We start from the raw sequence: 14,542 nt of genomic DNA, 5'->3' as shown, positions 1-14,542 counted from the left end.
GGAGGAAAGAAGAGGAGCTAGAGAGGTAGAGAGAATGAGATCCATAGGGAGTGGGAAGGAAGTGAACAAGAAGAGGATACTTTCTCGTTTGCCCTCCATCTCTCCATCCTTTTTTTCTCATTTCTCAATCCATGAATAAAGCCACTTCAGCTAGTCCAGTAAATCTGGCTTCTGCGGGCTGGCTGTAACAAGGCTGAAGGGCCAGGTCCTCTGTGGCTGTTTCACTGGCCCTGTCTTGCTCAGATAAATGGCCAGGCTGGAGGAGGGCCCATTGATTTGAGTTAAGTGGAGGGGGGAGAGCAGAGTGCTGGGCTATTATACACGTGGCCATGCGGCTCATCGGAGGAGGCTATCAGCACAGGCTATCAGCCCCTGACTTTACCATGTTAATCACGTGTGCTGCAGGGACCATTGTCACAATCAGCAATGATGCTATTTAGATCCATATAAATGGAAATGGGGCAACATAAATGCATGCAGACTCAATGCATGCAGGCAGAAAGCTAGCGGTGTTTGTGAGAGGGCTGGGGCCAGGTGAAGGACACTGCTTAGGATCATCTTGTTGGCATGAATTTAGATACGCCACTGTTTATATGCATATGGATGGGAAGCAACATAAGGAATTTGTATGATTTAAAGGATAAGGTTGCCATTATTATATATTTTGAATATTCCCTGTTAAAAAAGACCAACACCAATAATAAATCTGTGAATCTGTTTCTGTCTGTTGCACTCAAGCCCATTTACTCCATGGGAAGATGTAAATCTTTTTTTTAGGGTCATAAATATCTAGTTTTAAATGCTAAATTTCCTTAAACAGCACGGAATGTAGTTTTTAGCAAACGTTACTCGAACAAGAAAGATGAAGTTCAAGTTGTACAGTAATAAGAAAGAAAAGTGGAGTGGACTGAAGTCTTGTCGACAGGGCCAGGCTAGCTGTTTCTCCAGTCTTAATGCTAATCTAAGCTAACACTCTCTAGTCTTTAGCTTTATATTAACACACAAATACAGGAGCAGTCTTCTCGCCAGCCAAGAAAGCTAATTTTACAAAAGTATTTTAAGTGTGTAGAAATAGAAAATGATTGATGATCGATAAATGACACATGCGGGACATTTCTTTGCCATCCTAGGAAACGCAAATGTGCCCCCAGGGGCTGCTTGCATCGCTCTAAAATCCTGTACACACAGTGAAGCTGCACGTAAACGCGTACTTGACCTGTCTCTTCGCAAATAATGTCGTAAGTAGCCTGCTACTGGGATTAGTAACTGTTATGTTATTGTAAACTTTGATCCCTAATGCTATTTGTTAGTGAAAAATGTAATTACATTATTATAATATGTTTTCAGTAAGTACATTATTGCCCAATTCTGGTTTTTGATGTCTACACATATGCTTGCAGGATACATCTATTGTTGGTTTTGGTCTTTCTATGGAGTTTGTTAATAATAAGGACAATCTAGAATATTTCCATGATATTTTCCTTATCATGTCATGGACATGCTGCTTATTTTGTTTGCTTATTTAGTCATATTTCACTTAAAGAACATATTCCGGAGGGCAACAGAACATTTAGGGTGATACTGGAAATACTAGCTACATTGTGTTTTGTTTTAGGGATGTCATTCCTTTTAAAAAACTGTTTGGAAAAATCTAATCTCACAGCAGCAAACTCTGACTGCCATGGCAAAGCCAAAGCTCCCATCTATCCATCAACAGAATTGCTTTACATCCGTGACTTTGCTCTATCTCCATAGCAACTGTTGCTCGCCCACTGTAATCTGTGCGCAAAAATAAGGATTCATTTTTAAAAAGAGAGACAAGGAATAGAGGACAGAAAGACATTGAGAGAGGAGGAGAAGGACGGAATCGCCAGCAAACACTGAAAGAGACAGAGGAAGGCAAAGAAAATGAAAACAGCAGTCACCTCTCATACTGAATGTATGACATTGGAAAGATTGTAAGAGGCAATACAAATAGTAACCATTTCGTTTTCATTTCAAACACTATTTCCTACATTTGACCAAATCATTTGCTGGTATGCTTATCCGACTGTTAATCCCACTGCTTCACCATAAGTGTGATAACAGCATTATTGTGGAGCCCCTATAGCTAAAGAATGATCTCGCCCATCACCGCCCAGCACACATCAATACCTGTGTGTAACTCTAAAGCGATTCAGTGGTCTGTCCACATCATTGACGATGTGCACAATGCCCCTCATTAATTCTGTAACTGCTTTAACGATCAGTCAATAAACCAAAACCTTGCTCCGTTCTTTAATGCCAAAGTTTGGTGGAGGAATTTTGACATCAGTGTTGGGTTGGATGAGGGAATGTGTGCTGCTGTAAATGTTTGTAAGTGTGTATCTGTGTGTTTGCTGAGGCTTATGGAAGTTATTTTGTACACATGAGGGAGGCAGATGGCAGGGACAGATTTGCCTTCCTCAGACATCCATTCTCTTTACTGCTGCTTAAAGGCATCAGCCCCCTGCGCTGATAGGACATACCTAGTGTTTTCATTTTAGGGACATAAAATTTCCTGTGCAGAGTGCACAAAATAATGGTTAACATTGTATATCGCATGTAGGTGAACACATGATTGAGTAGGCATCGCCATACACTCTCATTATAGCTCAGTGCATTGCGTGTGGGGCCTTGTTGCAGATAGGGATATTGACAAGAGGAGACAGGCAGACACATATATACACTCAGAAGGTTCAAAGGTTAAGCTGCCTCGATGCCCAGATCCCCAACAAAAAGTTTAATGTTGCCAAGTCTTTATATCTGGAGGGGCACTTCTGACTCTCCATCTGTTGCCATCTGTCCCTTCACTGTCCCCATTCTAGTGTGGCAAGGAGGAGGATGTAACACTGTGATCAGAGACAAACCCTGAAACAGTATGCAGCAGGAGGAACAGTAATTGTTCTCTCCATGGTGCTGGTGCTGGTGCGTTTGATTTAAGGCCCTCTGGTGTCCTGGTTGTTAAATCTTTGCTACATTTCTGAAGATTTGTCTATTTTATGGCATTTATTAGATCGTTGGAAAATGAGGACAACAGGAAATATTGTAGGGAGAAGGATGTGACAAAGGTCCCAGGCTGGATTCTGACCTAGGACGCATGCATCTCTCAGACCACCAGGACTCCCAAATGGCAGGCATGTTGTCCCATGTGTAGGATACACTTAGACGCAGACTATGCTTTAGGCAGCCCTCTGTCAGACAAATTATGAGCATCAGGCTTATGGGCCAGAAATATTGTGAGGACCATTCAACCTTGGGTAATTGTAAATCCAGAAAGCCAGAGGAATATGTGTCACCCTCCCTCACACACACCTTCTCCCTCTCTCTTCTCCTTTCTTACAGTGTGCAACAACATGAAACAGCATGCCTCGCAGCTCTTTAGTTTTCAAAAACAGCGCACTCGCTCGCCTCAATCTGAACCCAGAGCACGTATCGTACGAGTTATGCCACTGTGTCAAGACTCTCATTCGGTATGCAAGGCCTACTTTTTCTGAGGATCTGTGCATAAACCTCTTCATCTCTCCTGAAGTGTTATTAGGGGAAATGGCGTGCTGTATGTAAAGAAACAAAATGGCACAGAACATCTGGTTAAAGCTCATCTGAGAGAGCTGCACTGAATTGGACCGATCGTGTTTAAAATGCAACTGGAGCAGCATGCATTTTACATTACATTACATTAGTGTATGAGTCAGTAAAATCTGGATGGAATACATAATACTGTATGAATAGGCTCCAGTCATTGTATGAGGGATGGTTTGAATAATGTACAGCCATCATTATTGTAGGAGTCCGCCCTCACTTGTATCTGTCCTGCAGGCTTTAAGCAACAGCACATACAAAGCAATGTATATTTGTCTTTTTAGTGAGTCATCAAAGCGGGAATGTTAATTTCTCTACATGGCTTCCGTGTGCATGCAAGGCTGTGTCTGGTTATTGTTTAAAGAGACACAGGGTGGCTGACTGGCTGTATATAACACTCATTATCCTCTGGCTTAGAAACAAGTCTGAATTAAACCCAGATTTGACATTCACTTACTTAGAGACTTTAATGATACCATTGTCAAGCCCTCCCCCCCTTTAGAGAATTGTGCCCTCATGAATTAGTGAGAGGGTGTGCATAGCCAAGACAAGTGCTTGCATTCAATCTTGCATTTTTTTTTTTTCTTCGTTTGGGTTTTCTTTGGATATTGCAGGAATGGAAGAAGAAATTCCATTTGTTCAAGCGTCGATGTAGCATGGATGGCACTACTGTGTGTTTCTGGGTTTGTAATACGGTCTTTGAGTGCAGCCTGACAGTCTCTGTTAGGGATATTGTGCTCTTCTTGCACACAGCTTAGCCAGCCATTTAAATGTGCTGTTAACTGATGTACTGTACGGGCTCGTGACCTAGAATTGAGAGAGCAAGAAGCCTGAAAACTGTTTAATTCTCATAGGTGATGGTGACCTTGATTTTGAAATCCTGCTATCTTGTAGTATAAATGCGGCTGTGAGACAGTGTTTTGCGGCTGACAAACCCCGCACAGGTTATGAGGGGATGGTTAATACATTGTAGACGTACGAGACAGCGCTTGAGGCTCGCACCCTCATAATCAAAACAGTACGACGGCAGATAGCGCAGAGACACAATGCGAAAGGTGTCAGTGTCAAGGTGGTGTCAGGGCAGCTACAGAGATTGACAGACAGAATAATCAGCAACAGGGATGGGAGGGAGAAGCGACAGGGTGACATTATAAAGCCCGAGGCCAACCAGACACATATTTGGAAATGCCCCCCCTAACATCCATCAACCAGGGAGGGCCTTGTGGATTATGGGTGAGCGCTGGACCGAGATGATTCCCCTCAATAGCAGCCATTCAAGCTGGTTTGTCACCACCAATAGCACCCATGGGAACTGTGGCCGTGGGTGAGGCGTAGGAGTGAGCGCAATCCCGTAACCTTCCACCCGAGCTTTCTGTGTGAATGCCCTGCAATAGGTGATGGCACAGTGTTGTCAATGTTTCAGTTGTTTTCTCATTTAGTCCACCGGCTTTAGCCAACTTCATTTTTAATCTCAAATTCAATTTTCTTTCAATCTTTGCTCGCTGCTGCTAATTTGCAATTCATTTTGCACACACACACACACACACACACACACACACACACGCACACACACGCACACACACACACACACACACACACACACACACACACACACACACACACACACACACTAGCCTCTATACCTCAAGCAGGGCATGATACTACTCGCTTTCATTTTCTCCTTCTTATTTTTCGTCCTCTCTCTTTCTCTCCCGCCGCAGGTCAGGACCGCAGTGAGGCGGGGCTTATTAAGCGTTTCCGTGGAGATGGCGTGCGCTACAAGGCCAAGCTGATCGGGATTGATGAGGTGACAGCAGCGCGTGGGGACAAGCTGTGCCAGGACTCCATGATGAAGCTGAAGGTGTGTTTGTCTGTGGGGGACATCATTGAGTCTCTTCACTCATCACAGTCAGATTTGGAAATGGCATGCTCGGGCATGTCTGTATTGTCTGTTAAATGAGTCATGGGAGCTGTCTTGTCCTGTATGTGACCCACTGAAGCTCCTTAAAGAACTGACCAGACGAACAAAGAAAAGTCCAACCATATAATTATGTGGCTTTTTGTGATGTGGCTACTGTAAGGTTGATTTTATATCTTTTGCAAAATGGGAGCAGCTTTGTACTTTATTTTCCGTCTAATAGGCTGCTGTATTTTTAGCATTGCTCAAAGCTCTCCACATATATTCGCACAACTTTTTTGACCTTGGAGGCACACTAGCTTTCAATGTTCTATGTTGAGACGCTTAAAGCAGTTTATCACTTAAGTAGGAAATTTTCACTGTTCACTGTGTGTGACTGCAAGAACACTAACTCCCGCACCCAATTTGTCTGCTTCTTGAATGTCTTCTCATGTCAGTCACAGCCTTCTTTTTTTACTACAAAGTCCTCGATGTTATAGCACATATGCAAACTCTGATAATGTTACTCAGCCAGTGTTCTTTACAGAATGTTGCAAGAAAATTAGTTCAAATTCAGCCCAACAGAAAGTCGGAAAGAAAGTCTGAATACTGGTGACTGTGGATGAAAGGGTTATTCTTGACTCTTATTTTAGTAAAATGCACTGTAAATTAAAATACTGCCTGTTAAGTTTTCTGTTCCTGCACATGCACAGTTTATCGTGATAACAAGTCCAGATTTACCACCTGAAATTTTTTGTTATTTTCAAAACAATGGGTCCTTGATGTCAGACAGTGGTAGACTAAAGCAGGCTTCTCATTTCTTGCCGGCTATCGTCAATTTCATTGGCTGGAATGACGACTGAGGCTCGCAGATTTTACGAGCTGTAGCTAGCTACCTAATTTCCCTAACATAAGCAGGTCTTAAATGTGCCCTTGATGGCCACACACATATCATGCTAAATAACTGAAGCTAAAGCTAGATGCCCCATGTAAGAAGTATCGTCACCAGTTAATGATCCATGTGAAGACATGGAAATAAAGAAACAGTATTGTTCTCCTAAAATGATACTGTAAGTATGGCAAGGGAACATAATCTGTAAGCCGACAAAATAATGTAGTTTGAAAAGCCCCTGACTTTGGAAGTAATGCTTAGTTTGGTTACTACTGTCGGTATTAAGCTAGGTAGGCAGACGTGCTAAAGTTTGCAGCTTACGTTAGAGCAGATAAACACACTGTTAAAGCAGTCTTGCTGTTGTAATATTAGGCTACAAAAAACATCATCCAAACTTTTTAAATGCCAGGTATCACTATTAATAGAGCCCATGCACACCACTTCAACATGTGAAGAAATCCAAAGCTCAAGAGACCTGCTGTGCCTAGTTACTGTTGCTAAGTTATGATTAAACAATTGCTGTTCAGGTGTGGGGTTTAGTCAATTATCATTATAAATGGCATTTCACTCAGAAATAGTGTGCTTCCTCCTCTCAGAAGTTTATTCTGTATCCTCTTAAATGCCAGCTGTGTTTACTGGGTCCAAAGTAAAAGGCAGGAAATACTTCAATCACTCTCTTTGTTGGGGGGGCTACAGCAAAGCATCTTTGCAGTAGGTGGCTATGGGATAAATCCTCCTCCAAAAGAGGACGTACACCTATGGTTTTTTAAGTATCTTCTCACACACTTGGCTGGTGCTTAAATGTGTGGGAAGCCCCATGAGAAGAGCAGTATAACTGGAAGGCAAAGCCTCTCATCACCCATATTCCATAGGATACGTCCATTAAAACAATTTTTTCCCTGCCTCGATCTGACATTTCAGCAGTGCCCTCCATACGACTCCAGTAGTCACCAACCACTAGCCAGTTACAGTCAATGGAGCAGTCGATACAGACCTGCTATTATCTGGACAGGGGATAGAGGAGGGGATGGGGTCTCTATTGAACTGCCTCTCGTTGCCTTGAGGACTAATCCACCAAATGGAGAAGCCGTTTGCTGATTGACAACATCCATCGACTCGCCCGCCCGCCCGCCTCTCTCCCACTTATTTCATCTCTTCCTTATCCCTGTTGCCTGTTCTGCTCTTTATCCTCCTCTCTTTACTCTTTCCCTCTTTATACCCCCTTTATCCCTTCAGCTCCTCTTTTTCTCATATGAATGTACATTTATGTATGTAAAGATGGATGGATATTTTTCCTTTAACATCTCCCTGCAGAAGCAGAGCTTGATGGTGATTAATGCGACCTGTTATGGCTTGGGTTTTAAATATAAGCTGATCTTTAAAAAAAAAAAAGGTGAAGCGGAGGGGAGCTGATTTATAGAAGAGGTCGACCACTCGTCATTGTTACTGGGCCTGCAGTTTTGTCAGACGTATTCAGCACAGCGGGCAGGTCTTTCTTCTTCTTTTATCTCTTCTCCTCTTTTGCTTTTTTCCTCTCTTCTCCCGCAGGCTTTGTTCTATTAAAGACATGTCAAGCACACAGGTCGCGTCAAATGGAACACGGTGGAAATGTTAATTGTTTTCTTTATTAGAGTTGAGAGTATTCGAAAAAAAAGGGAGCTGCTAAGATCCATGGGAAAAACGTACTTCAAAGGCTCTATTGGTTGTTCAGTCAGCACTATGTGAAGTTGTCGGAGTGAGCTGGTCGGTCAGCAGCTCGATCCATTCTGTCAGCAGATCTCACCTTTTTGTTTTTAGCTAGCTCTTGTGTGTGTCACGTTGAAGTTCAAAAAAAGGGAAGAAAAAAAATAGGCCGCAATAATAATAAGACTTGCTGCACAAGTCGACGTGTGAATTCCTCTGAGAGTGAAGCTTCAAGAAACGGTACATGAAAGAACATTCTGTCCTATCACACCTTATGTAACTCCTATCACCCTACCCCCCCAATATTCTATATTTCCCCCCCCTCCCAGATTCTCCCACTGTCACACTCACCTGAGTCGGAAGAGAAGAAGGCTCACTGTCTCTCATGCTGAGCTCATATCCTTTCATCTCCTCATGTCGTTTCCTTTAATCATCTGCAGGGAATGGCTTCCTCGGCACGTTCCAAAGGGGAGCACAAGCAGAGAGTGTTCTTGACGGTCTCTTTCGGCGGGATCAAGATTTACTGTGAGAGATCAGGGGTGAGTAGCATGTCAGCGAGTGGGCCTCGTGGCAGAGCTGCACCGTGAGGCCTCCGCCAGCTGTTGTAACTGTGAACCTACAGTATAGGACATCCAGAGGGCAGACGCCCGCATGGTTCAGTTCACAATTGCCAGGGCTGCCATCTTGTAAGCCTGGCTGGCATGGTTGACATATTAGTACGAATACCTGTGCAGAAGGAAGATGATTCACAAGGTTGTGCTGAAATGAAACAATTCCATCACTGCATTTGCAAAAATCCAAATTCCTCTCCATATATCAACACAAAATGAGCAGTAATGTGCTTTCCCCAGGACAGTTTGCCCTTTAGTTCATACAGATTGAGCTTGACAACATTAAATTACTGGTCTTGCCTTTGATATTTAACCCTGAGAAAACTGGTTTAACACATACCCTAGTAAGATTAGGGGTTAGCTGCAGGACCTACCAAAGATCACTCAGGCCCTACCTACTAATGATAGCACAGTGAGCGATGTAATGGTGATGCTATAAGATGGACTTTTTCCGCCTCCATCCTGGCTTCCATCCCCCTGGCGGACTCAGAGGCCTGCTGTTCCATTACAGGATGATCGAGGGGCTGGGCTCTCCCCGTCCTGGGGCGTAGTGTTGGCTAGATAGGCCCACTCTGCTCATCAGCGCTAACCGATAATTAGCACTCCGTTCCACCCCTTAATGATCATTGCCGCTAATGCTAATTACACCACGGCTCCACCTCAGCTGTCGTTAGAGCTAAACTGATAATTATGCAACAGCATTTGTCCCGTGGCTGCCGACCCCCAACCCCACCGCTAACCATCTACTCCCAAAAAAACACCCATCTTTGATTATATCTCTTTTCAATATGACTGGTGGTGATAGTGGCGTGTCTTTCGCCTCTAATGAAAAAGAACATTAAGTGTCCTGCCAACACCAACCAGCTCAACAGCTTTTGACAAGCTCATTTGTTCTTTTGGAAATCATGCCCCCTAATGCTCCTCACTTTATTTACTGATTACTGGCGGTAAATAACACTCCACACTTAATATCCCTCTTGAGTTATTATGGGGAATGGGGATCACTCCAGCACAGGCAGCGTCAGCAAGCATTTATATGGAAATACTCTATGCAAAGCTGACATGATTCTCCACTGAATCGAGTAGACTAGTCATATTAGTTTTGTATTTTACATTAATCTGAGATGATACTAGTGACGCTCCCCTCTGAATATAATATATAATATTTAAATGAAAGCTCCTCCCAAGTGCCTAAGCTTATCTCTGCTAATAGTGAAGCGGAAAGTGGGTGTGCCTGAGTGACAGCTGAATTACAATCAGTGTGTGTGTGTGTGTGTGTGTGTGTTTCGCTTTTTGTGGTGTTGACAAGGGTTTCAGAGCTGCCCATTAGTCAGAAATGTTGTGAATACACCATACAGTAGATTTTAAACTAGGATTGTCTCCCAAATTTTCACAGCATCTCAAATCCTGTTAATATCAAAGATGGAGATAAATAAAGAAAAAAAGGGACCAAGTGATATCACACAATCTGACGGAACAGCACAAAACAAACATCATGCTACTGGATTACAAGTTCTATAGTAGCTGTAGAGTACTGTGTAATATAGATTTAAATACACTTGAATCTCTCCTCCCTCTGTCAAAGGCTCCCTTTGTGTTGGTTGGTTGCATTTGGCTCAACAATATGCAAAGATGTTTAAATGTTGACCCACTTTTGCTGCCAACACAGTGTACAGTACTTTTTACTAGGCAGAAATGAAACGAGATGCTTTTTTGCATCGTTAAGGGTTGCAAAACATACAGTAGATTGTGTGATTACCCTATGTCACCTGGCCCATGTGGTCTTTTCTGTAACACTTTGCATCTCTGCCATGTAGGTGCTCCTGCATCACCACTCAGTCCATGAGATCAGCTACATCGCAAAGGACACCAGGGACCACCGGGCCTTTGGCTACGTCTGTGGGAAGGAGGGCCACCACAAGTTTGTGGCCGTCAAGACCGCCCAGTCGGTAGGTACCACTCTGCTAGAGCTGTTTTCAAGTTATTTTAGGCAAGTCCAAGTCAAGTCTCAAGTCCTTGACGGCAGTTCCAAAAAAGTCATAAGACTGTATAAGAAAATTGAACGTCAAGTCTTTTTAAATTTCTAAAAGCTGACCATTAACATGGCAAAAGATTTTAAAATGTTTCCTTTTAAAGATGTGTTAAAATAAGTGTTTTTAAAAAGATGAGACCAAGTCCATGCAAATTATAGACCAAACAAGAAAACACTCATTTTGATTAAAATTTGAGACTTTAGTGTTGTTGCATTCAAGTCTCCATTAGTCTATGGGCAGTCAAATCCTCATTTTTGTCAAGTTTGACTCAAGCCCATGTCTCAAGCCTACAGATGTGCACTCGTTTGTTCAATCACAAATGTTCAACAACAGCTCAGGAGCTCCGGTGGAGACGTGTGGAATAAACAAACAACGGTTTAATTGAAGATTGCTTGAGTGATTCTCATGAAGGTGATATCTCATGAACGCATTGAATTTGAAAATTTGAAAATTTGGGAGGTGCACTTCCAAAACACATTTTTGGCCATAATAAAAGAATGTCTTCGCTATATATGGCAACAGTTCACACATATGTCTAATAGGATAAAATGATGAAGTGATGATGAAATTTATTTCCTCAAAAGGTCAAAGGTCAACTTCACTGTGACATCTTAATGTTCTGCAAAAATGCTTTTCTTGCCATTATTCAACGCCATAACTCAGGAACAGAAGGGGGGACACTAATCTTAAAAATGTGGTGATTGTGTAGATCTTCTGTGCTGCTGGGTTAAAGCATCCACATGTTGCCAAAATATACACTTAATACCTTTTATTAAATTCCTTCAAAGTCTCCACTACATATATTATATGAGTGTGGACGGGTATGGATGTAAACTGCAACATGACCAGTTTGGCAAAGGCATTCAACCGCAAGGCGGTAATTCTATTTTCTACTACATTAGTTTCAGGTCAGGTGTATTTAAAACAATACACTAGTTGATCAAGTAAACAAGCAGATATAAACCATGTTAAACTTCTGTTTGAGTTTTTTTAATTGAATGTGAATGATTCTCATCACTGTGATGAGGTCAGAGCCAAACATATTCTGCATTCATATAATCTATTCTATTTGAGTTGGCTGACTAAAATACCATTTGAATATTTCAATAAATAAAATACAAAACATTCATGAAGGTCACGCCCCATAATAAAACATATTCATTAAAATGTTGAGGGTAAAACAGTAAAATCAAGTCGTAGTCACCTCAGAATTCTGTTAAAGAAGAAACTATTTGTTTTCTAATGTTATTATTATTGTTACTATGTTTTTTTCTTTATTTGTGCATTTTCTCTCATTTCTTACGTCCCTCTTCTTATTTCTACTCCTTCATTTTCCACATCCTCTTCCTGCTCTTCCTTCTCTCGTCCAGGCGGAGCCTCTCATCATTGACCTGCGCGACCTCTTCACACTCATCTACGACATCAAACAGCGAGAGGAGATGGAGAAGAAGGCCCAGAAGGACAAACAGTGTGAGCAGGCAGTGTACCAGGTAGGACAGCACATTTCTGCTTTTTTTCTTTTCCCATACGGAGGCGAGATCACACATTACAACTCAGGCAGCATTTCATTCACACAACAGCAATCTTAACTCTGAAGTGCATTGCAGACTGTTTGTCTGCACCATTTATTTCTTTTGTATTGAATATCTAAATATAATGTAAATGCAACAGATTTAGATGCTTTTTTTTATTGGAGTCAGGTATGTGTGACAGGAAATGTGTGTGTGTGTGTGTGTGTGTGTGTGTGTGTGTGTGTGATATACCAAATCACTGTTTCATTAAAACGCAACACGATGTCAGTCTGTAATTATGTTCGCTTGCAGGAAAAGACAGACTGAAATGAATGTATTTGTTTTTCCGTCCTTCCTCTATTTATTTTCTAATTAGACTCTAAATTGAGCTGCACTGTCTTACTGATGAAAAACAAAATGTGTCATCTGTCTTCTGTCCCACCACTGCACAGACCATCCTGGAGGACGAAGTGGACGATCCCGTATACCAGGTAGGTCCGTAGGCACACAGAGCAGGGACGAAACACTGCTGACCTTGATGCTCTTCTAACTTCACTGGTGCTGTTTTCACTCTTAAAGCTTGGAATAAGAAAAAAAACACAACAATGATTCCTTAATTTAAATATCTCCTCCAGTCACTGATCTGCTTGAATTATTGATTCATGATATTCCACCACTCCAGTAATACACAGTAGACCATCCTAGTGGACAGTTTTGTTCAACCATTCAACTCCCATTTGCCAGTGCAGTGTTGTAAAACCATATTTTTAAGTTGATCTGTGTCAATGTTCTGATTTCTTCCAAAGACATGCCCCCCCCCCCCACCACCCCTGACTGGTTGTTACCCTCTCCCCTTCTTTTTGCCCTGTGCATTTATTTGGGTGAACATGATTTTATTTTTTTTTTCGCTGTGTTTGCTCACACTGAATACAGACAACACTAACTCTTACTCTGAATGCTATGTTCAGTGGTATGTCCAACCACCTCCCAGATCACGTCTGTTCTTTGCTCTTGGAAGTGTATTTTTGCATAAAGTCATTCCATTTGCAGCTTTTTCGATTATGTTGATGTTGGTTGACAAAACTCCAGACTGTGGCCAGAATCTTGTAGCGGTACTTTGACATTTTGGGAAATACACTTATGTAAAAAGACTCATGTCTGTGCAGTGAATATATAGCTGGAGCCAGCAGCCAATTAGCATAGCTTAGCATAAAGACTGGAAACGGGGGAAAACCCATTAGCTTAGTTCTGTCCAAAAGGTAACACAAATCGCCTAACAGCACCTAAAACAAGCTGCAGCGTTAACTTTGGCACTTGATTTAGATTTAGTTTTAGTCGTTTGACGAAAATGTAAAGAGTTTTTGTCCAATTTTAATCATTTGGTTTTAGTCTCATTTTTGTCATGTTTTTTAAATTTTTATGTCTTGTAATTATTTGAGGCTACAGCTATCGCCATCTTTGTTGTGTACAGTTAACATGGTTACAGGTGTCGTTCTCATCTATCAAATATTCTATATCAACAACGTTCTTATTTACAGGATTGTTCCGGAGGTTCTGCCGGATGAACCGTTTGGCTGTTTACACACACAGGGTCCATGTTACTCTGCTCTGCAGTAACACAACAGACTGATTCTCCTCAGTTAATCCCGTTATCATTTCTAAACTCTGACTGTTTGAACAGAACAGCTCACTTTCTCTTGTTCCTGCTCACCTACGATTAGCATTAGCATTAGCATTAGCAGTGCTAGCTGTTCTCTCCACTGCAGAGCAGCTGATCATTCAGAAGCTGGATTAACTCTCTTGTTTATTAAAGTACTGTTCGTTGTCTGTGTTTAGCTTAAGAAGAGAAGCTAAAACATCGGATAACGTAGCGTTATTTCTTTCGCGAAGATCTAGAGGAAGATTTAGATGGCTGACTGCCAACATTAATCCTACTTATTGCTTTCAAAATTAAAGATAGCCGACTGAAAATGTTAGCCTTATTACATCTACATCCACAGCACTTTATAATGTTACATTAACTTACTTTTTTTTTTTTCAGTGTGCTGCCGGCATATTTTCGTAGTTTGTCCCAACATTTTTTTTTTTTTTGCTGCTTCTTGGTAATTCTGAGTGGATTGTAAAATAATAAAGTCCATAAATAACATTGGATAACATTTCTGACAGAGACATAACGTTACTGATTGCTATTGCAACAGGTCAAACAGCTCAACAAGAGATACTTTTAGGCGGTGGAGGATACTGTTACTTATCGGGAGCTATGTGTGTGTGATTTGGCAGATGAATGCAGGTTGTTTAATGAGTCTTTCACATTA

The 14,542-nt window shown here is 41.7% G+C and overlaps 1 protein-coding gene across 1 annotated transcript in view; it reads left to right on the top strand.

Moving 5' to 3' along the window:
• The window catches only part of LOC116045616 (complement component 8, beta polypeptide), a 53,685-nt gene that overhangs the window by 18,814 nt on the left and 20,329 nt on the right, over positions 1 to 14,542 (top strand). The window contains exons 3-7 of the mRNA XM_031293355.2: positions 5,322 to 5,461; positions 8,513 to 8,611; positions 10,501 to 10,632; positions 12,087 to 12,206; positions 12,680 to 12,718. Of these exons, the coding sequence (XP_031149215.2) occupies positions 5,322 to 5,461; positions 8,513 to 8,611; positions 10,501 to 10,632; positions 12,087 to 12,206; positions 12,680 to 12,718 (530 nt within the window). The remainder of the gene's footprint in view (positions 1 to 5,321; positions 5,462 to 8,512; positions 8,612 to 10,500; positions 10,633 to 12,086; positions 12,207 to 12,679; positions 12,719 to 14,542) is intronic.

Source organism: Sander lucioperca, chromosome 9 (assembly GCF_008315115.2).
Source record: "Sander lucioperca isolate FBNREF2018 chromosome 9, SLUC_FBN_1.2, whole genome shotgun sequence".
NCBI classification, from domain to species: domain Eukaryota; kingdom Metazoa; phylum Chordata; class Actinopteri; order Perciformes; family Percidae; genus Sander; species Sander lucioperca.
Note: the sequence above shows the minus strand (reverse complement) of the source record. Positions and strands in the feature narration are given on the sequence as shown.